We start from the raw sequence: 22,916 nt of genomic DNA, 5'->3' as shown, positions 1-22,916 counted from the left end.
TGCCACATGCCTCTTGTGTCTGAGCCGTTGAATTGAGATTCTACTTTGTCTCTGTACTGACGCTTAGCTTGTTTGATAGCCTTGCGGAGGGAATAGCTGCACTGTTTGTGTTCGGTCATGTTACCAGACACCTTGCCCTGATTAAAAGCAGTGGTTCGCGCTTTCAGTTCCACACGAATGCTGCCATCAATCCACGGTTTCTGGTTAGGGAATGTTTTAATCGTTGCTATGGGAACGACATCTTCAACGCACGTTCTAATGAACTCGCACACCGAATCAGCGTATTCGTCAATATTGTTATCTGACGCAATACGAAACATGTCCCAGTCCACGTGATGGAAGCAGTCTTGGAGTGTGGAGTCAGCTTTGTCGGACCAGCGTTGGACAGACCTCAGCGTGGGAGCCTCTTGTTTTAGTTTCTGTCTGTAGGTAGGGATCAACAAAATGGAGTCGTGGTCAGCTTTTCCGAAAGGGGGGCGGGGCAGGGCCTTATATGCGTCGCGGAAGTTAGAGTAACAATGATCCAAGGTCTTTCCACCCCTGGTTGCGCAATCGATATGCTGATAAAATTTAGGGAGTCTTGTTTTCAGATTAGCCTTGTTAAAATCCCCAGCTACAATGAATGCAGCCTCCGGATAAATCGTTTCCAGTTTGCAGAGAGTTAAATAAAGTTTGTTCAGAGCCATCGATGTGTCTGCTTGGGGGGGGATATATACGGCTGTGATTATAATCGAAGAGAATTCTCTTGGTAGATAATGCGGTCTACATTTGATTGTGAGGAATTATAAATCAGGTTAACAGAAGGATTTGAGTTCCTGTATGTTTCTTTCATCACACCATGTCACGTTAGCCATAAGGCATACGCCCCGCCCCTCTTCTTACCAGAAAGATGTTTGTTTCTGTCTGCGCGATGCGTGGAGAAACCCGTTGGCTGCACCGCCTCGGATAGCGTCTCTCCAGTGAGCCACGTTTCCGTGAAGCAAAGAACGTTACAGTCTCTGATGTCCCTCTGGAATGCTACCCTTGCTCGGATTTCATCAACCTTGTTGTCAAGAAACTGGACATTGGCAAGAAGTATGCTAGGTAGTGGTGCACGGTGTGCCCGTCTCCGGAGTCTGACCAGAAGACCGCCTCGTTTCCCTCTTTTTCGGGGTCGTTTTTTTGGGTCGCTGCATGGAATCCACTCCGTTGTCCTGTTTGTAAGGCAGAACACAGGATCCGCGTCACGAAAAACATATTCTTGGTCGTACTGATGGTGAGTTGACGCTGATCTTATATTCAGTAGTTCTTCTCGACTGTATGTAATAAAACCTAAGATGACCTGGGGTACTAATGTAAGAAATAACACGTAAAAAAACAAAACACTGCATAGTTTCCTAGGAACGCGAAGCGAGGCGGCCATCTCTGTCGGCGCCGGAAGTAATCCATGCTTCACGGTTGGGATGGTGTTCTTCGGCTTGCAAGCCTCCCCCTTTTTCCTCCAGACATATGTCATTATGGCCAAACAGTTCTGTTTCATCAGACCAGAGGACATTTCTCCAAAAAGTACAATCTTGTCCCCATCTGCAGTTGCAAACCGTAGTCTGGCTTTTTTATGGCGGTTTTGGAGCAGTGGCTTCTTCCCTTGCTGAGTGGCCTTTCAGGTTATGTCGATATAGGACGTATTTTACTGTGGATATAGATACTTTTGTACCTGTTTCCTCCAGCATCTTCACAAGGTCCTTTGCTGTTGTTCTGGGATTGATTTGCACTTTTCGCACCAAATTACGTTCATCTCTAGGAGACAGAATGCGTCTCCTTCCTGAGGGGTATGACGGCTGCGTGGTCCCATGGTGTTTATACTTGCATACTATTGTTTGTACAGATGAATGTGGTACCTTCAGGCATTTGGAAATTGCTCCCAACGATGAACCAGACTTGTGGAAGTCTACAATTGTTTTTCTGAGGTCTTTGCTGATTTCTTTTGATTTTCCCATGATGTCAAGCAAAGAGGCACTGAGTTTGAAGGTAGGCCTTGAAATACATCCACAGGTACACCTCCAATTGACTCAAATGATGTCAATTAGCCTATCAGAAGCTTCTAAAGCCATGACATAATTTTCTGGAATTTTCCAAGCTGTTTAAAGGCATAGTCAACTTAGTGTATGTAAACATCTGACCCACTGGAATTGTGATACAGTGAGATATAATCTGTCTGTAAACTATTTTTGGAAAAATGACTTGTGTCATGCACAAAGTAGATGTCCTCACCGATTTGCCAAAACTATAGTTTGTTAATAAGAAATTTGTGGAGTGGTTGATAAACGAGTTTTAATGACTCCAATCTAAGTGTATGTAGACTTCCGACTATCTCGATATCTCTGTGTTTACACAGGCAGCCCGATTCTTATTTTTTGCCCAATTAATGGCAAAATATCTGATCTGATTGGTCAAAAGAACAATTAGTTGGAAAATATCAGAATTAGGCTGCCTATGTAAACGCAGCCATAGGGACATACCTGTGAGCAATTTGAGGTAATGATAATTCCCTTGTGCCCAATTTGCTGATATTAATGTAGAATTTAGTAGAATTTCCCCCCTACCACTGATACAGTGTTAAATAGGTTATCATCCCCTTGAATTCAGTGTAGGATAATCTGATCCTAGATATGTTGTTAATGTTAACTTCAATCTAGCCCAAGCGTAGCCCCCTGGGCCATTGGCTGGTTCTTTATCTTAGCCCTGCGTGCTTCAATGTTGTTATATTGACCATTACAATTGAAAGGCAGCTCACCCCCACACACACAGTTCCCATTGTCAACAGAATCCAACCCATTGAATCAAAAGTCTGGTACTGGATCCCCACACTAAACAGCTCGGTGTTGAATTCCCCTCATAAACCTCAAGTGTGATTGACAGGCTGTAACCTTGGCAATGATTAAAGTAGTTCTTTAGTGGCGGCTGCGGAGCGGTGATAAGGCTGTTTGTGGAGCCGGGCTGTGAGATAGGGAGTAGTGTGTTTACTCCCAGCTAGCTAGGGCCCTCACATCTCATCCGCTAATAATTAGCACTGTGTTGTTCTCCCAGGCTTAAAGGATTACGATGGAGTTTAGTCTGGAACACGTGTCGGGGGGAGACTACACCATCTCAACCATTATACTGAAATACTGGAGAGTATCATCCTGAAATTCACCAAAAATGCATTGAGATATTAAGAACAGAAGGGAAGAGATAGTTGACCATTTTAACATCATTGTATGTGGGACTGTTACATCATTGTATATGAGGGCTTTTCTTTGAATGTGTGCTCTGTACTCTACAGCCACCTAGTGCTAATACTGTATCAGCACTGTGTCAATGTTTTTTTTTTCTCTCTATAGAAAGAAATCCATACTGTTCTACTTCAATATCCTGAAATGTGCCAACCCTGCTGTCCTCATCAACCTCCAGTGTCCCACCACTCAGGTATTCATAGCATATTGGTCAATAACAATATTGACTCATAGAGTACATAGGTAGAGTTATTGTTAAAGGCCCAGTGCAGTCAAACTATTTGTTTTATATCTTATTGTACAACAGCTGATGAAACTAACACTGTAAAAACCAAAAACTAAATATCAGTGTTATTTCCTAATAGTTGCCGGTTGAAAATACAATCTACACAGAACCTTCTAATCAGCAGGTTTGCATGGGTGGGAGTTCCGGCTTTCCATGGTGACCTCACCATGAAGTGAATTGGTTAATAGACCAATAACAGAGAGAGTTCCAAACCTCTCTGCCAATAACAGCTAGTTTTCAGTTTTCCCTTCCCCACTCAGACCACTCCCAGACAGTCTGAGGAAAATTCTAGCTTGAGAAATAGTTTTTTGCTAAAAAGCCATTTTTGTCCATTTTTTATGAAATCCGTGACAGTAAAGTACTTAATTGTCGCTCCAAAGTTATTCGATATTGATATAAAAAAACGTTGCATTGGGGCCTTTAAAAAAGGGTGTCATATCAGCTTACTGGGTATTCATTAGTGTGTTCAATACTTCCTCAGATGTGTGTTTCCAAGTGCCCGGACAGATTTGCAACCTACACAGATATGCAGTTGCAATACCAAATCACTGCAGCCCCCTGGGAATATTACAGGCTGTTCTGCAAACCAGGATTCAACAACCCAACAAAGGTATGCATGCAGGCGTTGCACTGTTTGGAAGTGTGTACTGTTAGGATGTGAACTGCTTTCATCGCGTGTAACAACGACTAGTTGTCTAAAGCAGGAACAACCTAAATAAACTGAAATTAAAAGAAAAAGAAACTACACTATGAAACAAAGATAAATTATATGAAGAATGATTGTAACGGCCGTTGGTGGTGGAAGAAGGTGAGGACCAATGCACAGCGTGGTAAGTGTCTTTTTAAAAAAGTAAATGAACACTGAACTGGGAACCATACCAGGCCAAACACAGAAATACCAAATCATAGAAAAACGAACATAGACAACCCACCCAACTCATGCCCTGACCATACTAAAACAAAGACATAACAAAACAACTAAGGTCAGAACGTGACAATGATAGTAAAAAGCTTTCGGGCACCTTAAATGAAATTTTGGGAAAATAAGCCAACTCGACTCCTTCATTTATTAAATCAGATGGCTCATTCATCACAAAGCCCACTGATATTGCAAACTACTTTAATGACTTTTTCATTGGCAAGATAAGCAAACTTAGGGATGACATGCCAGCAACAAACCCTGACACTACATATCCATGTATTATCGAAACAAATTATGAAAGACAAGAATTGTACTTTGGAATTCCGTAAAGTCAGTGTGGAAGAGGTGAAAAAAATATTGTTGTCTATCAACAATGACAAGCCACCAGGGCCTGACAATCTAGATGGAAAATTACTGAGGATAATAGCAGACGATATTGCCTCTCCTATTTGCCACATCTTCAATTTAAGCCTACTAGAGACCGTGTGCCCTCAGGCCTGGAGGGAAGCTAAAGTCATTCCGCTACCCAAGAATATTAAAGCTGGCTCAAATAGCGACCAATCAGCCTGTTACCCACCCTTTGTAAACGTCTAGAAAATATTGTGTTTGACCAGATACAATGCTATTTTACTGTAAAAAAATTGATAACAGAATATCAGCATGCTTATAGGGAAGGACACTCAACAAGCACAGCACTTACTCCAATGACTGATGATTGGCTGAGAGAAATTGATGATAAAATGATTGTGGGGGATGTCTTGTTAGACTTCAGTGCAGCTTTTGACATTATTGATCGTAGTGTGCTGCTGTAAAAACATTTGTGTTATGGCTTTATACCCTCTGCTATAATGTGGATAAAGAATTACTTGTCTAACAGAACACAGAGGGTGTTTTTCAATGGAAGCCTATCAAATATAATCCCGTTAGAATCAGGAATTCCCCAGGGTAGCTGTTATGGCCCCTTGGTTTTTTCAATTTTTACTAACAACATGCCACTGACTTTGAGTAAAGCCAGAGTTTCTATGTACGCGGATGACTCAACACTATACACGTCAGCTACTACAGCGACTGAAATTACATCAACACTCAACAAAGAGCTGCAGTTAGTTTCAGAGTGGGTGGCAAGGAATAAGTTAGCCCTAAATATTTATAAAACCTGAAGCATTGTGTTTGGAACATAACACTCACTAAACCCTGACCCTCAACTTGTAATTACAAGTCTTGTAATAAATAATGTGGAAATTAGGCAAGTTGAGATGACTAAACTGCTTCGAGTAACCCCAGATTGTAAACTGTCATGGTCAAAACATATTGATGCAGTAGTAGCTAAGATGGGGAGAAGTTTGTCTATAATAAAGTGATTAACAACATTATCAACAAGGCAGGTCCTACAGGCCCTAGTTTTGTCGCACCTTAACTATTGTTCAGTCGTGTGGTCAGGTGCCACAAAAAGGGACTTTGGAAAATTGCAATTGGCTCAGAACAGGGCAGCATGGCTGGCCCTTGGCTGTACACAGAGAGTTGATATTAATAATATGCATGTCAATCTCTCCTGGCTGAAAGTAGAGGAGAGATTGATTTCATCACTACTTTTATTCATGAGGTATTGACATGTTGAATGCACCGAGCTGTCTGTCTAAACTACTGACACACAGCTTGGACATCCATGCATACCCCACAAGACATGCCACAAGAGGTCTCTTCACAGTCCCCAAGTCCAGAACAGACTATGGGAGGCACACAGTACTACATAGAGCCATTACTACATGGAAATCTATTCTGCATCAAGTTTTTTGACATTTATTTTTTATTTTATTTAACCTTTATTTAACCAGGTAGGCTAGTTGAGAACAAGTTCTAATTTACAACTGCGATCTGGCCAAGATAAAGCATAGCAGTGTGAACAGACAACACAGACTTACACATGGAGTAAACAATTAACAAGTCAATAACACAGTAGGAAAAAAAGAGAGTCTATATACATTGTGTGCAAAAGGTATGAGGAGATAGGCGAATAATTACAATTTTGCAGATTAACACTGGAGTGATAAATGATCAGATGGTCATGTACAGGTAGAGATACTGGTGTGCAAAAGAGCAGAAAAGTAAATAAATATTAACAGTATGGGGATGAGGTAGGTAAATTTGGGTGGGCTATTTACTGATAGACTATGTACAGCTGCAGCGATCGGTTAGCTGCTCAGATCGCAGATGTTTGAAGTTGGTGAGGGAGATAAAAGTCTCCAACTTCAGCAATTTTTGCAATTCGGAAAATTGTATTTAAAAAACAGATAAAAAAACAACAACATTGGCACAGACACACGCACACACGCATGCACGCACGCACACACACACACACACACACACACACACACACACACACACACACATACACACTATACATACACATGGATTTAGTACAGTAGATATGTGGTAGTGGTGTAGTAGGGGCCTGAGAGCACACAGTGTGTTGTGAAATCTGTGAATGTATTGTAATGTTTTAAAATTGTATAAACTGCCTTAATTTTGCTGGACCCCAGGAAGAGTAGCTGCTGCTTTGGCAGGAACTAATGGGGATCCATAATAAATACAAATACCTCACACCCAGGCTACTGAATTGTGCTGCGTTGTGTTAAAGATTATGAATTAAAGACAGAGTTTTAACACTTTTGTAATTTTCTGTTCACAGAGCGTAACGACAATTAGTAGGACATGACTGACACTTCTCCTCTTTTTGCTTTAAGCCTGTTGCACAAGTGTTACGAGACGAGGACTGTCCATCAATGATTGTGCCTAGCAGACCATGTAAGTACAGCAAAAAAAATGACAGCAACTGGCGGGCAATAAGGAAGAAGTCCTGATACTGAATGATCTTGTCTACTAGTCCTACAGCGTTGTTTTCCTGACTTCATCACTCTGAATGGAACCCTGACTGTGGCCAAAAGAACCCACTTCAAAGATGCCCTGGACAAAGCCCGCAGTGTGACTGAACTAAGAGACGCCGCCAAGTGAGTTACAAAGACACCCACACATGCATGTGGATGTGCGTATACATGCATGCAGGCACATACAGTACACACACACAAACATTTCTGTAATTATGGCAGTTTTATAATGGCCATTGTCTCCTGCAGTGGCATCACAGGTCTGGTGGATGCTAAGGAGGTTGGGATGAAGATTGTGGAGGACTACACCGCCTCATGGAACTGGATCCTGATGTAAGAAGTCTAGGTGGCAGAGATACACTGGGTTGAGTTCTTATAACAGACAATGAATTGTGCTGTACGGTACTTTATTGTACTTTTACGCTACTGTGAAATACTATATTTAGAGTGTGTACTGTGTGTTATTTCCAGAGGTCTGGTGATAGCACTGGTGGTCAGTCTGATCTTCATCCTGCTGCTACGTTTCACTGCCGGACTCCTCCTCTGGTTCACCATCATCGCCGTCATACTGGTGATCGCTTACGGTCGGTGTGTGTGTGTGTGTGTGTGTGTGTGTGTGTGTGTGTGTGTGTGTGTGTGTGTGTGTGTGTGTGTGTGTGTGTGTGTGTGTGTGTGTGTGTGTGTGTGTGTCAAAGTTATTAGAGTTTTGTGTTTTTAATATTTGTATTTATTTCTATTAATTTTAAGACTTTTATTAGAAATTCAGCTTAGTTTCAGTTAGTTTTCCGATCCACTTTAATAGTTTTTATTTAGTCGAAGTTTTATAAAAAACATTTATATTTCGTTTTTATAGTATTTAGTTGGAAGTTTTAGTGTGTTTTGGGGATGTCAGTTCTTGCCAGTGTGGGACAGTAATGCGTAAGGTGATGAGTCAGGTTATAGGTTAGGTTTAAATGTAGACTCAGCGAAATGACATAGATGCACAAAGTAAACTGTAATAGAGGGTCAATTTCCACAACAACCAGGAGCGGTGAAGCGCGAGGTTAAACGTCTCCGCTGTTCTGGTCCTGTAGCTACCACGTTGTAGCAGCGTGAAGCGTACACGTGCAGAAGTGCAGATACTCTGTGTGACTGTCTGTGTGAGAGCAAGGTTTTGCATCATGCTCATCTCAATGGCCGTGTTCGAGCAGTCCAATTTTATCAAGTCGGTTACCATCGTAACCGACTTGTAACTCACCTTTCTATGTGTGTTACATTCTGGGGATAAAAACGGTCCGACTTGCACCCACATGTCAGGTGCATGAACTTTACAAAAAATCATGTGGTCAAAGGTCATGAAGTTTTGACCGCAGTCAACCTCAAGTTTCTGCAATTGGAGGCTCTATTGTCAACCAATCATTAGGGGTGACCCACGCGAACGTGACCAAAGGCGTGACTGAAAAACAAACCAATTTTCCGCAATTTATATGTACAGTGGATATATGCAAATGAATTTGATATTTGAGGCTCTGTCTCACTAAGGGATTGTACAATGTACACACATAATATTATATTATGATTTCAGTTTGTGAGTGTGTGACATGTGGGTTGGAGACATGTTTATTTCGACATTACACAGAAAACCTTTTAGAAACAATGGCAACACTGCCATGTTGATCTGAGCCTTGCTGTTGAAAAAACACAGCAATGTTAGACTTTCAGCTGTCGCAGATGCACCTCCCCCGACTTCACTCCAATTTTGTCTACAGTTGTTTGCTTTAGCCTTTGCCACTCAAACGCAGCCAATATCTGCGGTGCTGCTGTGCCAACGGGTGTGTTCATTATTTATTTTATTTACAAAGAGTTTTTTCATGATTAGTTTTCATTTTAGTTTCAGTTTTAGTTTACTATAATAAAGTGTGTGTAACTGTACATACGCGTGTGCGTGCATGGCAGTGTACCAGTGTGTGTCAGTATGTGTCTGTTTTTACCTCCCTAACCTCTGCTTCCCGTGTCTCTGTAGGGATATGGCACTGTTACCTGGAGTTCTCCCTCTTGAGGCAGCAGCCCGGGGCAGATGTGACCATCGTAGACATCGGCTTCCAGACAGACGTCACGGTTTACCTGCATCTCAGTCAGACATGGCTCATCTTCTGTATGTCATCACCTCACTCATGACAATATCTCTCTCTCTCAGCTTTGTCTTAGGGATAATCCTCTTTCAAATCATTTAGCCTGATTACCAGTTCCTGTAAAAGTTGAAAATTAGTAAATAGATGTTCTGTAAATACACAGTCTGTCATTATCTTAATACATAACATTTGGAGAGGATCATTTGGGTTAGGATTGATGTTACTATGGTTTGATGTTACTATGGTTTGATGTTACTATGGTTTGATGCTACTATGGTTTGATGTTACTATGGGTTGATGTTACTATGGTTTGATATTACTATGGGTTGATGTTACTATGGATTGATGTTACTATGGTTTGATGCTACTATGGTTTGATGCTACTATGGGTTGATGTTACTATGATTTGATATTACTATGGGTTGATGTTACTATGGGTTGATATTACTATGGATTGATGTTACTATGGATTGATGTTACTATGAGTTGATGTTACTATGATTTGATATTACTATGGGTTGATGTAACTATGGATTGATGTAACTATGGATTGATGTTACTATGGGTTGATGTTACTATGGGTTGATGTTACTATGGGTTGATGTAACTATGGATTGATGTTACTATGGTTTGATGCTACTATGGTTTGATGTTACTATGGGTTGATGTTGCTATGGGTTGATGTTACTATGATTTGATATTACTATGGGTTGATGTTACTATGGGTTGATGTTACTATGGGTTGATGTTACTATGGGTTGATGTTACTATGAGTTGATATTACTATGGGTTGATGTTACTATGGGTTGATGTTACTATGGATTGATGTTACTATGGGTTGATGTTACTATGGGTTGATGTTACTATGATTTGATATTACTATGGGTTGATGTTACTATGGGTTGATGTTACTATGGGTTGATGTTACTATGGATTGATGTTACTATGGGTTGATGTTACTATGAGTTGATATTACTATGGGTTGATGTTACTATGATTTGATATTACTTTGATATTACTATGGGTTGATGTTACTATGATTTGATATTACTATGGGTTGATGTTACTATGGGTTGATGTTACTATGGGTTGATGTTACTATGATTTGATATTACTATGGTTTGATGTTACTATGGGTTGATGTTACTATGATTTGATGTTACTATGGTTTGATGTTAATATGGTTTGATGTTAATATGGGTTGATGTTACCATGGTTTGATATTACTATGGTTTGATGTTAATATGGGTTGATGTTACTATGGTTTGATGTTACTATGGGTTGATGTTACTATGGGTTGATGTTACTATGGGTTGATGTTACTATGATTTGATATTACTATGGTTTGATGTTACTATGGGTTGATGTTACTATGGTTTGATGTTACTATGGTTTGATGTTAATATGGTTTGATGTTACTATGATTTGATGTTACTATGGTTTGATGTTACTATGGGTTGATGTTACTATGATTTGATATTACTATGGTTTGATGTTACTATGGGTTGATGTTACTATGATTTGATATTACTATGGGTTGATGTTACTATGGGTTGATGTTACTATGGGTTGATGTTACTATGATTTGATATTACTATGGTTTGATGTTACTATGGGTTGATGTTACTATGGTTTGATGTTACTATGGTTTGATGTTAATATGGTTTGATGTTACTATGAGTTGATGTTAATATGGTTTGATGTTAATATGGGTTGATATTACCATGGTTTGATATTACTATGGTTTGATGTTAATATGGGTTGATGTTACCATGGTTTGATATTACTATGGTTTGATGTTAATATGGGTTGATGTTACCATGGTTTAATATTACTATGGTTTGATATTACTATGGTTTGATGTTAATATGGTTTGATGTTAATATGGGTTGATGTTACCATGGTTTGATATTACTATGGTTTGATGTTAATATGGGTTGATGTTACCATGGTTTGATATTACTATGGTTTGATATTACTATGGTTTGATGTTAATATGGGTTGATATTACTATGGTTTGATGTTAATATGGGTTGATGTTACCATGGTTTGATATTACTATGGTTTGATGTTACTATGGGTTGATGTTACTATGGTTTGATGTTAATATGGTTTGATGTTAATATGGGTTGATGTTACTATGGTTTAATATTACTATGGGTTGATGTTAATATGGGTTGATGTTAGTATGGTTTGGCTCAGACCTTCTGCTGTGTTCCCCCCCCCCCCCCCCCCCCCCCCCTCTCTCTGTTAGTGATAGCTCTGTGTACCATAGAGGCCTCCATCTTGATCATTCTGATCTTTCTGAGGAAGAGAGTATGGATCGCTATCGCTCTACTGAGGGAGGGAAGCAAGTAAGTCGACTAATAGTAACAGTTTCTCTCACAGTAACTTCTCTCGCTGTCTTCACAACTGTTGTTTGAGAAGAGTTTATTTACAATGTTCTTCTTGTGCCTCTGTCTCTAGGGCTGTTAGCTACATCATGTCAACACTTTTCTACCCAATCATCACCTTCCTGCTGCTGGCCATCTGCATCTCCTACTTTTCCGTCACCTCTGTGTATCCTCTTACTGGTGTGGTGTTTCTCCACTAGGGGGCGGTGTTGGTGCATTTCTTTGGTCATCGTGCTGTTCATGATTCCGATCCCAGATTCTATAAAGTATATTGTATTAAACGACTTATGGAATACAGAAACAGAGACACAGAGATTGATCTAAGAAAGTGCTGTTTTGTTGTGTATTGTTGTACAACAGCAACATGTTTGATGCTTAATCAGCGTTACACACAGATTCCTGGCCTCCTCTGGAGATGCCATCTATAAAGTAATGGCTGCTGAGCCCAACTGCATGTACGCAAACAAGACATGCGATCCTGAGGTAAGTCCCCTTTCTAAGTATCCTGCAGACATACACAGAAACTCTGGTGTGGAGTACCCCCGATTTGTATAAATAGTCGTTTATTATCACAACCTCCCTCCCAGACTTTCAACAAGACCAACGTGTCCAAGACGTGTCCAGGCGCCCAGTGTACATTTGCGTTCTACGGCGGGGAGACGCCCTACCACCGCTACCTCTTCATCCTCCAGCTGTCCAACCTGCTCATCTTCCTGTGGCTGGTCAACTTTATCATCGCCCTGGGCCAGTGTACCCTGGCTGGGGCCTTCGCCTCCTACTACTGGGCCCGGAGGAAGCCCCAGGACATCCCCACCTGCCCCCTGTTTTCTTCATTTAGCAGGGCCATACGGTAATGAGCCTTCCGTACCATTCTGCCAGTTCGTTTCACTATGGCTCAGGGATTGTTTGAGACAGGTTTTTAGGTGTTTGGAGCGTTTGGGAGGTTCTGATTGTTTTTTCATGATGGACTGACTAAAGATGTGTGTGTGGCTGGGTTACAGGTATCACACTGGCTCGCTGGCATTTGGTGCTCTGATTCTGGCCCTGGTTCAGATGGCTCGAGTTATCCTGGAGTATCTAGATTCAAAACTCAAAGGTGAGTTCGGCTTCATCTAGTCGTGGATGTGACTCTGTGGAGTAACTCATCACTAATGGTCGGTGGTCTGTGTTCAGGTGCCAGTAACGTGGCAGCACGCTTCCTGCTCTGCTGCCTCAAATGCTGTTTCTGGTGTCTAGAGCGCTTCATCAAATTCATGAACAGAAATGCTTACATTATGGTGAGTAGTGTGATGTGTGTCTATATGTATTGATATTATTGCATGGCTTTGATCTGTGTTAATCGCTGCATATGTAGTAACTGAATCAAGGGTAGATTAGCTACGGTGTATGCTATAACTCAATACGGTCCCATGGTCTGTGGGTTCCCTCTAGATTGCAATATATGGGAAGTGCTTCTGCACGTCAGCTCGAGATGCCTTCTGCCTATTGATGAGAAACGTAGTAAGGTAAGGCCCTCTGAAGCCAGGGGTTGGATTATTAGGCTACCCAGTGTTGGCTGGCACTTCACTGGGGTAACCTTACTGGGTTCACCCCTTTCTCCTGCAGGGTGGCGGTGCTGGACAGAGTGACAGACTTCCTACTGTTCCTGGGGAAAGTGCTAATAGCAGGGAGTGTAGGTGAGTCATTGCAAAAAAACATATATTTTTCCTTGTGACTACTTAATCATCCTTTTAGGATAACAGTTGATATTTTATTTGACTGCAATCAGTCAAAAGTCGCGTTTTAAAGTCTAAATAAATGATGAAGCATATCTGTGGGTTTTTCAACAAGCTCTCACAGTTTCATGTCAGAATTAGATGTTCATCCGTGTTTCTCAAGCGTTGAATTTCAAAGTTGTACCAAACGTTGAATTTCAAGTGTTTAAGGATAAGTTTAGGCATGAACTCCCAATTCTTAAGGTTAGTCATTTACTCTGAATGATTAAGTTAATAGTTATCGCTGGATTCAAACTTACAACCTTTGGAATCAAAGGCAGATGCTTACCGAAACCTATTTTAAGGTAACAGCGCTCACTGGTGCCACCTAGTGGCCAGTTTCCACATAAACTCCCTCAGACATGGATGGACGTCGAACACTGAATTGTATCACAGGTGACCTGGCTGGGGTATTTACAATGTTGTGTTTTTTGTGTGTTGCAGGCGTCATAGCCTTCTTTTTCTTCACACACAAAATACCAATTGTTCAGGAAGATGTGCCGACCTTGCATTACTACTGGGTACCTCTACTGGTAAGATACAACAATAGAAAGGGTATAGAAATGGGTACATCCTACATTCAGCTGGGTATTGATGGTGTATTATCGTGTCTTCTCATTGGCAGACGGTGATATTCGGGTCCTATTTGATCGCTCATGGATTCTTCAGCGTCTATGCAATGTGTGTGGACACGCTGTTTCTGTGTTTCTGTAAGTAAAGCCTACGTATTGTTCTTCATAGACGTGCTTCCAAAACACTGTGGTGTTGGTTTTTGATTCATTTCCATTTTAAATCGAAAATAACATCTGAAGGAATCACACCTGCTCTTATCCTTGGATATTCAGTCGATCCCAATATCAACGCTTTGACCTTCTTCTTTTTTTACACCGTGGCTGTTCTCTTGCTTTGCTTCACGTTCTATCTGAGCACCTCTAATCCCTCTCGCTCATCTCCTTTCCTCCTGTATTCCTTTCTCCACTCCTCCCATACACCCCTCCAGGTGAGGACTTGGAGAGGAACGACGGGAGCCCTGAGAAACCCTTCCTCATGTCTGCTGAGCTGCACAGTATTCTGAGAAAAACTGAGCACCACTGAGGAATGCAACACTCTCCTACAAACTAATAGCTTTACTTCTTCCAAGTTATTTAGCATGCTTTAAACTGAACAGAGCTCAACTCTGGCTACCTACACTATGCTGTCTATCAGCTAACAAGGAGATATCAGTCCCTAATGGAGAATGAGACCACTGACTGTGACTTTTGCAACTCAGAAACTTCGAAAGTCTTCAGAACTAACATTGACTGATTTTGAGAGACTCATACGAACACTTACATTGACTATGACATGTGTGATCATTAGAATAACTGTTAGACTTAGAGAATCGAACAATGAGACTAATAGTGTGGCCATTAGACTTTGCTACTGCCTTACCTCAAGACTAGGGACTGACAGGCAAGAACTATTTTGGAACAAGTTCAGGTGGTCAGACTTCACTGTGACTTGTGCTGATACTGAAACCAACGTGTAACTCTCTGGTCCAGCGAGAGAGAGAAACACTTCTGGTTTGCTCCAAACAGATCAGAGGCTATGCATATCCAACATGCAGTACACTACTGTATCATCCCTAGCATCATTATTAGTCCTCAGCAGCTGTACTGTAACTGCAGTTTACATGGACGATGGCCCTTACTGCAAAAACAATCACGCCATGAACTTCCATATTTAGAACAAAAGGAACCTTTTGGGTGCAGCAGACTGACAGAACTCTAAATTGTAGTCCGACTAATACTTGTTCTGCAGACTTTTAGCTAAATCAACCAGTTGATTTATGCTACTCAAAGTCAATATTGGGTACTAATGGAGTTCCAAATATTCAGCCACTAAATGTTAAGCAACAACAGTGTCAAGGACAATCATGATCAAATTCTGCCCTATATCCCACTACTGCAGAAAACAGTGCAGTTTGCGGTCAAAACCTGCATATGTGATGACCTTTACACCCACACATGGGCTCATGTAATGTATAGCACGGGTAGCCTACATTATGTGTGTGATACCCTACATGTACAGTACCAGTCAAAAGTTTGTACTCATTCCAGGGCTTTTCTTTATTTTATTATTTTTACTATTTTCTACATTGTAGAATAGTGGAGACATCAAAACTATGAAATAACACATATGGAATCATGTAGTAACCAAAAAAGTGTAAAACAGCTCAAAGTAGCACACTCTTGGCATTCTCTCAACCAGCTTAATGAGTCACCTGGAATACATTTCAATTAACAGGTGTGCCTTTTTAAAAGTTAATTTGTGACAGTTGTGTTGTGACAGGGTGGGGGGGGGTATACAGAAGATAGCCCTATTTGGTAAAAGACACCGTCCATATTATGGTAAGAACAGCTTAAATAAGCAAAGACACATTTCAAGAACTTTGAAAGTTTCTTCAAGTGCAGGCGCAACAACCATCAAGTGCTGTGATGAAACTGGCTCTCATGAGGACCGCCCCCGGAAAGACCCAGAGTTACCTCTGCTGCGGAGGATAAGTTCATTAGCGTTACCAGCCCCAGAAATCGGCAATTAACTGCACCTCAGATTGTACCTCACAGAGTTCAAGTAACAGACACATCTCAATTTCAACTATTCAGAGATTTTTTCAACAGGACAATGACCCAAGGGCTATTTGACCAAGAAGAAGTGTGATGGAGCGCTGCATCAGATGACCTGGCCTCCACAATCACCCAACCTCAACCCAATTAAAAAATGTTGATTGGTTTAACACTTTTTTTGGTTTCTACATGATTCTGTGTTATTTCATAGTTTCGATGTCTTCGCTATTATTCGACAATGTTGAAAATTTGGAAAATAATTTATTTAAAACACTTGAATGAGTAGGTTTGACCAAACTTTTGACTAATACTGTATGTATGGGGGGACTAGCAGTTTCAAATAAGGGCTCCTCCCCTGCTGTACAAATACTGAATCGACTTCATCAAACCTGATGTTTCACTTAACTCAACCAGAGCTCAGGATTTGAAGGCATGTCATCTCTTGGTCTTGATGGGATGTCCTTACAACTGAATGGTGTTACTTCCTGGCCAATGGACTGCTTTCCATAAGCCATACAAATACTGTATGTTGTTTGATAGGAAAGCCTGCAAGCAAAATAATTCCTATGCCTAGTTTTGGCTGATGTTTGGTGGATTACAGTTGTCTGAAGTGATTTTCTTTTTACCTTGATCACCGTGGCTCTGGCAAATACTTGGTGTGTCAGTGTCACTGCAATGAAGACGCATACAAAAACAAATGCAGTTCTGTTAGTTGAGCATAAGGTGTTATGACAACTGCAGGTTCTAGTTAGCGTGCCTAGCTAGTGGAAAATTTAGGTTTTTACTTTAGGCTAAACATTTTAGACTCCTGACAATGGAAGGATGTCAAAGCCATTTGTCGAATTTGTACGTCAGTGGTACAGATGAAAAAAGTGCTACATTTTTAATATTGTCAATTACTTGTACATGCTCTTTTCTACATTTTGGGATCCGTATTTAATGTATTTTTCATTTGGGATTTTCTTTTGTAAGATGTTGTCAATGAACGTGATGTGACTTCTATAAATAAAACACATTTGAATAGTTCCATGTGCTTTACAGCATTTGCTGTGCCACAATGCAATTACACCATTAAAAAACAAAGTGTACAAGCATGATACAAATCCACAGCTATTGCAGCTAAGACCTTTTTTTACACCGAACCATAAATCCCAAATACCAGTCTATTCTCCCTCAGTTTCAGTTAGTCTTTTCCACTCTTATTCCAGTGCTGGATCAAGAGTACAATGATGGTTCAGCCGCTCGACCCTACCACAATACCAGCACTCTGAGGATGCTCCGCAGACGCCAGACAAAAAGACAGAAGAGTAGGAAGAGAGAAAAATATTCAGAAGACTGAAACGACGAGGGACTAAAGGCAAGAGGATGAGTCTCAATGTTTTAACATTCTTGCCCATGGGTATGTGCCAGTGCCCATGCGAAATAGTCTACCAGCAACAGAAATGTGACTTTTAGGCACAACAAAGACTATTCAATCAGTTAAAATGTGAAGTGTGTCAAATGATCCTCATGAACATCAGAACAAGCATCTAGTGAAGTCCAGTCCCTCATTGTCAGCAGTGATCATATGGCTTTTATTCAGTATTTCTTCACAGCCATCAAAAACAGAGCTCAGCTATATATCAGCGACAAAATAGAAACTTAATATATCAAATCATTTCATTACTTTAAACAAAGTGCTGTCACATGCATCAAATAAATTAAATATGAAATTTCATAACCAATATAGATACTATATATATATATTAACAAAAAGTTTAGAAATCAACCTCCTTATTTTACATTAAATTCTGACCATTGGATCTCCTTCGATAAACCCTCAAATAATTTAATGTAGGTGCCCCACACCCTTTGATGGACGGTGAGTATCGCTCCACAGCATTCTGACCCGGTTCTGCAGGGGGTGGAATATAACGATCAGGCATGGCTGATTGGCAGCTGTGTCATGGAATGGGACATAATAGGCTGGAACACCAGTGAGGATGGAGAGTGCACTGAAAAACACAAACATGCTATTGTTAGTCCAAAACCCATTATTGGTTATAGTAATATTGATACACTACTCATATTACTGTGATTTCAAATATTGTGACTTCAGATCTTTGCACTGATTTCTAACACAAAACTAATAAGATGTCACTCATGATACACAAGACATGTAAAAATATGAACCTGTGATCTCCAAGTGCCGACTTTGCTCACCATCCATGTATGTGTGCAGTGCGGTAAGCATGGGCGTGTGCATGGGTGTGTCTGTTGGTATGTAAGCTGTGTACTGGAGATCATCCAGGAGAGGCGGAGAGAGCCTGGACTGCTGTAGCGATGACATTGCTGCGGACGACATGTGGTGGTTGGGGCTCACGTGCTTCTTATGACGAGCTCGGCAGTTCTGGAACCAAACCTGGAGATGGAACAGGGGTGGGTTAAGCTTTCTTTGTAATTTCAGGGACACCTAATTATTTGACTAGGCTAAAATGTTAGCACGCTAACCTGGATGACCCTGCGACTGAGACCAGTCCTCTCTGCCAGTTTCTGGAGGGTCTGAGCATCCGGGTTGTTGTCCTGAGCAAACTGAGCCTGCATCACCTGACAGACAAGATGCAGAAAATGCAAGATGCACACATGAATATTGATCTTGGTATGGTTTTGGCACTTCTACATTAGGCATTTAGCAGACACTTATCCAGAACTTACAGTTCGTACATTCATCTTAAGATCGCTAGGTTGGACAACCACATACCACAGGCATAGGAGGTACATTTTTCCTCAAAGTACAGTATCTATCAGCAGAGTGAGCGCTTGGGGCATGTCAAGTGCAATTCCAAAAATGCACGTCAGTGGTTTCTGGGGGTACAGAAAAGTAAAAAATAATCCATGATGTTCACCTGTAGCTGGTCTGCAGTGAAGCTAGTGCGAGCCCTCTTAGTTGGTTTGGCCTGGGACCCTTCTTGCTCTAACGGTAGGGCTCCCTCTACATTCACACCTTTTCCTGTAAGGACATGTGACCACAAACATTCAGTTATCAATGAATGTTTCAAAAGAACAAGCTTCAAATAAATTGCTACATCATAAATTTGTAGAAAAAAGGCCTGTGTACAGTCTGAATATTGTACAATAAACACCTTCCTGTTCTTTCTATGCACCCTTAATGTTGCTTACCACTTTCCATGGCCTGTTTCAGGTTGTCCAGCATGCAGTCGTAGTGGATGCGGCACAGCACCCTCTCCTCCACCAGGGCAAACTCTTCCCCCGTGGAGAGCTGGCGCTTGCAGGAGAAGCAGGCAAAGCAGGCCAGGTGGTAGGTGTTGCCCTTCGCCCTCCTTACCCAGTCGTTGGAGTGGATGTTCCTGCCACAACGGGCGCAGCGAGTTCCATACTTCCTGTGAGAAAGTTTTTTTTAAATTTTTTAACATGACACTGATATGTTTGTAGTTTACAGTAAACTACATAATGCAACACATTCGTATTATACAATTTTGCATGATAGGCTAAAATACATTCTAGCCTACCTTTGTAGAACTGTGGGGAATGCAAATATTCTATATAGCAACGCAGTTGTTAGATGTAAAAATAAATGTTCAAATTGAAGATTTAAACCTTTGTTCTCAAACAAATTGTAGGCTGTGGTGGTGCATGGCCTCATAGGGCCCAAGGTAATGTCAACACTTCATTCTAAGAATCAATATTTTTTATTTAAACAGGCTTAAGATAAACAATCTGAGGCCATATAATTACCTGAAGTAGTCGAGTTTGCAGAAAACCTCTTTCTCTTTGATGTAACAACTGACATGCCTTCCAAGAGGAGTTTGGCACACGCTGCACGAGAGGCACTTCACGTGCCAGCACAAGTTGTTCACCTGAAATGTAGCCATAGCAGTCTGACCTCAAACATTTATTCAATTGAAATAGTAGCTTCATCTACAGTTTTAGTACACGAAAGGCAAGTATGAATATCTTTCAATGTCAGTGAAAAATGTTTAATATTTTTTTAAATATCTGAACTGAAATGTGATTTTATTTGGGCTAACAAATAGGTCAATGTCAAACCTTCTTAGTTGAAAATAAATGTGAATTACTGTAGGTCTATTCGTTTATGGACGTGGGACAACCATTTAACATAAGCCTTTAGGCCTTGGTTGAATAGGCCTAATAATGCCTGTCAACTTACCTTGAGCAGGTATTTGTCAACTATCTCCAAACCACAACTTGCACAAAGGCTTTTCCCCAGGGAGGCTGATGCCATCGTCTGCAGTGTCGAGGATGACGACAAAGACGATGACGGTGAATATGACTCGTCTTCAAAAATGTCTTCCGAGGTGCCCTGGATAGTCAAATAAAACTTACAAAATATGTTCCATGTGTAAACTACGGACAAAAATGTATGTTTGACAAAATGTGGCCTAACAGTTTGGAAGTTGTCAATTTCCACTGAAGGTTTTACGCATACTGAAATAGGCGTACAAGTAAAAGTAGGAATCACAGGTAGCCTATGTTCTGAGGGTCGGAAGATGGCCCTACACATCTCTCCTTAGGTATAGTGAGGGGTCAAAAGAAATTGGAGCAAAATAAGCTATCATCTCGAATAATACAAGTTTACAAACCAAATTGCACGATTCTTGAGAAAAATGTTAGCCTACTTCAAGCATTTTTCGCAACAGGATGGTTCACATTACCAACTGTTTCCGATGTCAAATTAGTTGTCTGCAGGAGGGCAATTCTCAAAGTGAAATTTAAGACAAATTATCGATCAGAATAGGCTATATATAAAAATAAAATAAAGCCTTAATGGCTAAATCAAATAAACAATATGTTTGCTGACTTTTGGCAATTAGCTCCATTGCAGCGCTCTTCAAACCAACGTGCGATCAGCCCGCGGCTGTCACAGCTGCAGGGGTTTATTTTTGATTAATAAACGCACACTCCCTCAGGTAATGAATTCACTGATTTGTGCCCAGAAAACTAATATAAAATTATGTCGTTCACTTGGAACCGAATCATAGCCTATCGGTTTGGAGTAACCACAATTCGGTCCAATTATAGGCCGTTTAAACTAGTGGTAATAGCAAGAAATGAAGAAAAATATTCTCAAAACACGATGAATGCTCCGATACTTTATTTTGGTAATATTGAACATAGGCTTACCGTGGTGTTGGAAATTGAGTTGAACCCATTTTCAATATCGTCCACCTTGGAGCAAGCCAACATTAGTTCACTTTTCCAATACATTACTTGTAGTCCTAAAACAAATCGACCAGGAGAATAATCCGATATAGTCCAGTGGCTGCTGCACCAACCATGTTCCACTGAAAGCGGTCTTTACATTACTGAGGGTGTAGCTTTTTCCCTCTCCATTTTCATTATGACGGTCTTGGCCGCACCTCCTTTACCACATGCCCGCCTTGTAGTGGATATGACATGTTATCCATAGGGCAAGTATTTCGATGTAACCTTTGATCTTTTGGGGGGGACATATGCAACAATCTTCCTGGATAAAACGCTCGTGATTAATTCCCATTTCACAGTAGGCTGCTCCAATGCCAAACGTAAAAAGAAATTGGAACAAAATTTAACAGCCCATTTAGGCCTGGTGTATATCTTACAGCTACTACTGTAGCCGAATGTTTGCAACCTTAGTTTCAGAAAAGAAAGAACTCGAACAGCCGCAATCATTTCTTTTTTAATCCACCCCATTAGGACTAACCGGTGGCATCTGGGCAGAAAGCAACGGACAGCACCCAATTTTGGCTTATTGTATCCCAGCTGAGTTCAGTATCGTTATTGCTACCTGCAGCTGATTATGATGGTGGTAGTAGTTCAATGAACAATGGGCCCTATAATTGCTAAATACAAGCAGGTTTGTGAAACCTCTAATATTTAAAAATAATTTATTGTTTGCCCATTATTTGTTTTTCCATTGTACGCACAAAGCATTAGTTAAACCTGATAGGCGTGGGGACCCTTTTCAATAGGAAAAGCATTATAACAATGATCATAATGCAACTCTTAAAAGTTATGCGATGTATGGCCCACTATAGCAATTCTTTACCTTCCCTGTTTTACTGAAATGGTATAATTTTGCTCTAAATTAAATTTTCAGCACGTCTCTTTCATTTTTTCGTTTTCATAATACAAATGCATGCTAATTCTAGTATAGTGGTGCTCATTTGCTATAATAGCCAGCATAATATTGAATAATTACTTGTATTGACGTTGAGTTATGCTAACTGTGATAGCCTTGTGCTAACATTTATGCCTGTATTAACGTTTTATTTGTTTTTACAAAGTTCGTTTCTTGTTTTGTTTTTATAAGAGAGCAGCTGACCACTCTTGACTTTGTGCGCGTGACATCAGCTCTGACACATACACACAGTGGATTTTTTTAATCATCACCGTTGAAAATATTTTATTAAAGTATTTTGTAAATTTTATCCTTTCTTTAAAATATATGTATTTGTTTGTTATCAGCAATGACATTCTTTCAGATAGTCCTAGTTTAAACGTGCCAATTACATTCATACAAATGCTTTTTATTATTATTATAGCTACATCATTTTTAAATGATAATTTGATAAATCCTACTTACACCCCATTTTTTTCAAATTGCAAGAAGTCGATTTCTTGTAATGGAAAAATATGACGATACATAATTATTATTAGATTCACCGTTCCTAGATTATGGAATTATCACATTTCACGAGCAGACAGAAC

General features: G+C 40.4%; 2 protein-coding genes across 5 annotated transcripts in view; one reads left to right on the top strand and one right to left on the bottom strand.

Moving 5' to 3' along the window:
- The window catches only part of LOC139387252 (choline transporter-like protein 5-A), a 102,379-nt gene extending 85,144 nt beyond the window's left edge, over nucleotides 1–17,235 (top strand). Inside the window, exons 5-22 of one of the 2 annotated variants that reach the window (XM_071133362.1) lie at nucleotides 3,360–3,444; nucleotides 4,019–4,147; nucleotides 7,204–7,264; nucleotides 7,344–7,467; nucleotides 7,594–7,677; nucleotides 7,816–7,928; nucleotides 9,347–9,478; nucleotides 11,710–11,809; nucleotides 11,922–12,014; nucleotides 12,244–12,331; nucleotides 12,436–12,698; nucleotides 12,850–12,944; nucleotides 13,022–13,125; nucleotides 13,280–13,353; nucleotides 13,454–13,524; nucleotides 14,047–14,135; nucleotides 14,228–14,312; nucleotides 14,603–17,235. In XM_071133362.1, the coding sequence (XP_070989463.1) occupies nucleotides 3,360–3,444; nucleotides 4,019–4,147; nucleotides 7,204–7,264; nucleotides 7,344–7,467; nucleotides 7,594–7,677; nucleotides 7,816–7,928; nucleotides 9,347–9,478; nucleotides 11,710–11,809; nucleotides 11,922–12,014; nucleotides 12,244–12,331; nucleotides 12,436–12,698; nucleotides 12,850–12,944; nucleotides 13,022–13,125; nucleotides 13,280–13,353; nucleotides 13,454–13,524; nucleotides 14,047–14,135; nucleotides 14,228–14,312; nucleotides 14,603–14,697 (1,885 nt within the window). In that variant the 3' untranslated portion in view covers nucleotides 14,698–17,235. Of the gene's footprint in view, nucleotides 1–3,359; nucleotides 3,445–4,018; nucleotides 4,148–7,203; nucleotides 7,265–7,343; nucleotides 7,468–7,593; nucleotides 7,678–7,815; nucleotides 7,929–9,346; nucleotides 9,479–11,709; nucleotides 11,810–11,921; nucleotides 12,015–12,243; nucleotides 12,332–12,435; nucleotides 12,699–12,849; nucleotides 12,945–13,021; nucleotides 13,126–13,279; nucleotides 13,354–13,453; nucleotides 13,525–14,046; nucleotides 14,136–14,227; nucleotides 14,313–14,602 lie in introns of those variants that run through there. The other variant, XM_071133363.1, reaches the window with a different exon arrangement.
- Nucleotides 17,236–17,786: 551 nt separating this feature from the next.
- Nucleotides 17,787–21,482, bottom strand: LOC139387105 (LIM/homeobox protein Lhx8-like). Of its 3 annotated transcripts, none has more exons than XM_071133109.1 (8): nucleotides 21,351–21,482; nucleotides 20,377–20,529; nucleotides 19,944–20,065; nucleotides 19,368–19,588; nucleotides 19,094–19,197; nucleotides 18,699–18,794; nucleotides 18,381–18,609; nucleotides 17,787–18,202 (listed from the first exon to the last, which is right to left on the bottom strand). In XM_071133109.1, exons 1-8 carry the CDS (start codon nucleotides 21,432–21,434, stop codon nucleotides 18,126–18,128), a joined length of 1,086 nt encoding a protein of 361 aa, XP_070989210.1. In that variant the 5' UTR covers nucleotides 21,435–21,482; the 3' UTR covers nucleotides 17,787–18,125. The 3 variants fall into 3 exon arrangements, with proteins under 3 accessions (XP_070989210.1, XP_070989211.1, XP_070989212.1); XM_071133110.1 differs by having other exon boundaries at nucleotides 18,411–18,609; XM_071133111.1 differs by lacking the exon at nucleotides 21,351–21,482 and adding an exon at nucleotides 20,846–20,943.
- Nucleotides 21,483–22,916: the final 1,434 nt, after the last annotated feature.

Source organism: Oncorhynchus clarkii, chromosome 28, assembly GCF_045791955.1.
Source record: "Oncorhynchus clarkii lewisi isolate Uvic-CL-2024 chromosome 28, UVic_Ocla_1.0, whole genome shotgun sequence".
In the NCBI taxonomy this organism is placed as follows: Eukaryota; Metazoa; Chordata; class Actinopteri; order Salmoniformes; family Salmonidae; genus Oncorhynchus; species Oncorhynchus clarkii.
This window is presented reverse-complemented; position numbering and strand designations above follow the sequence as displayed.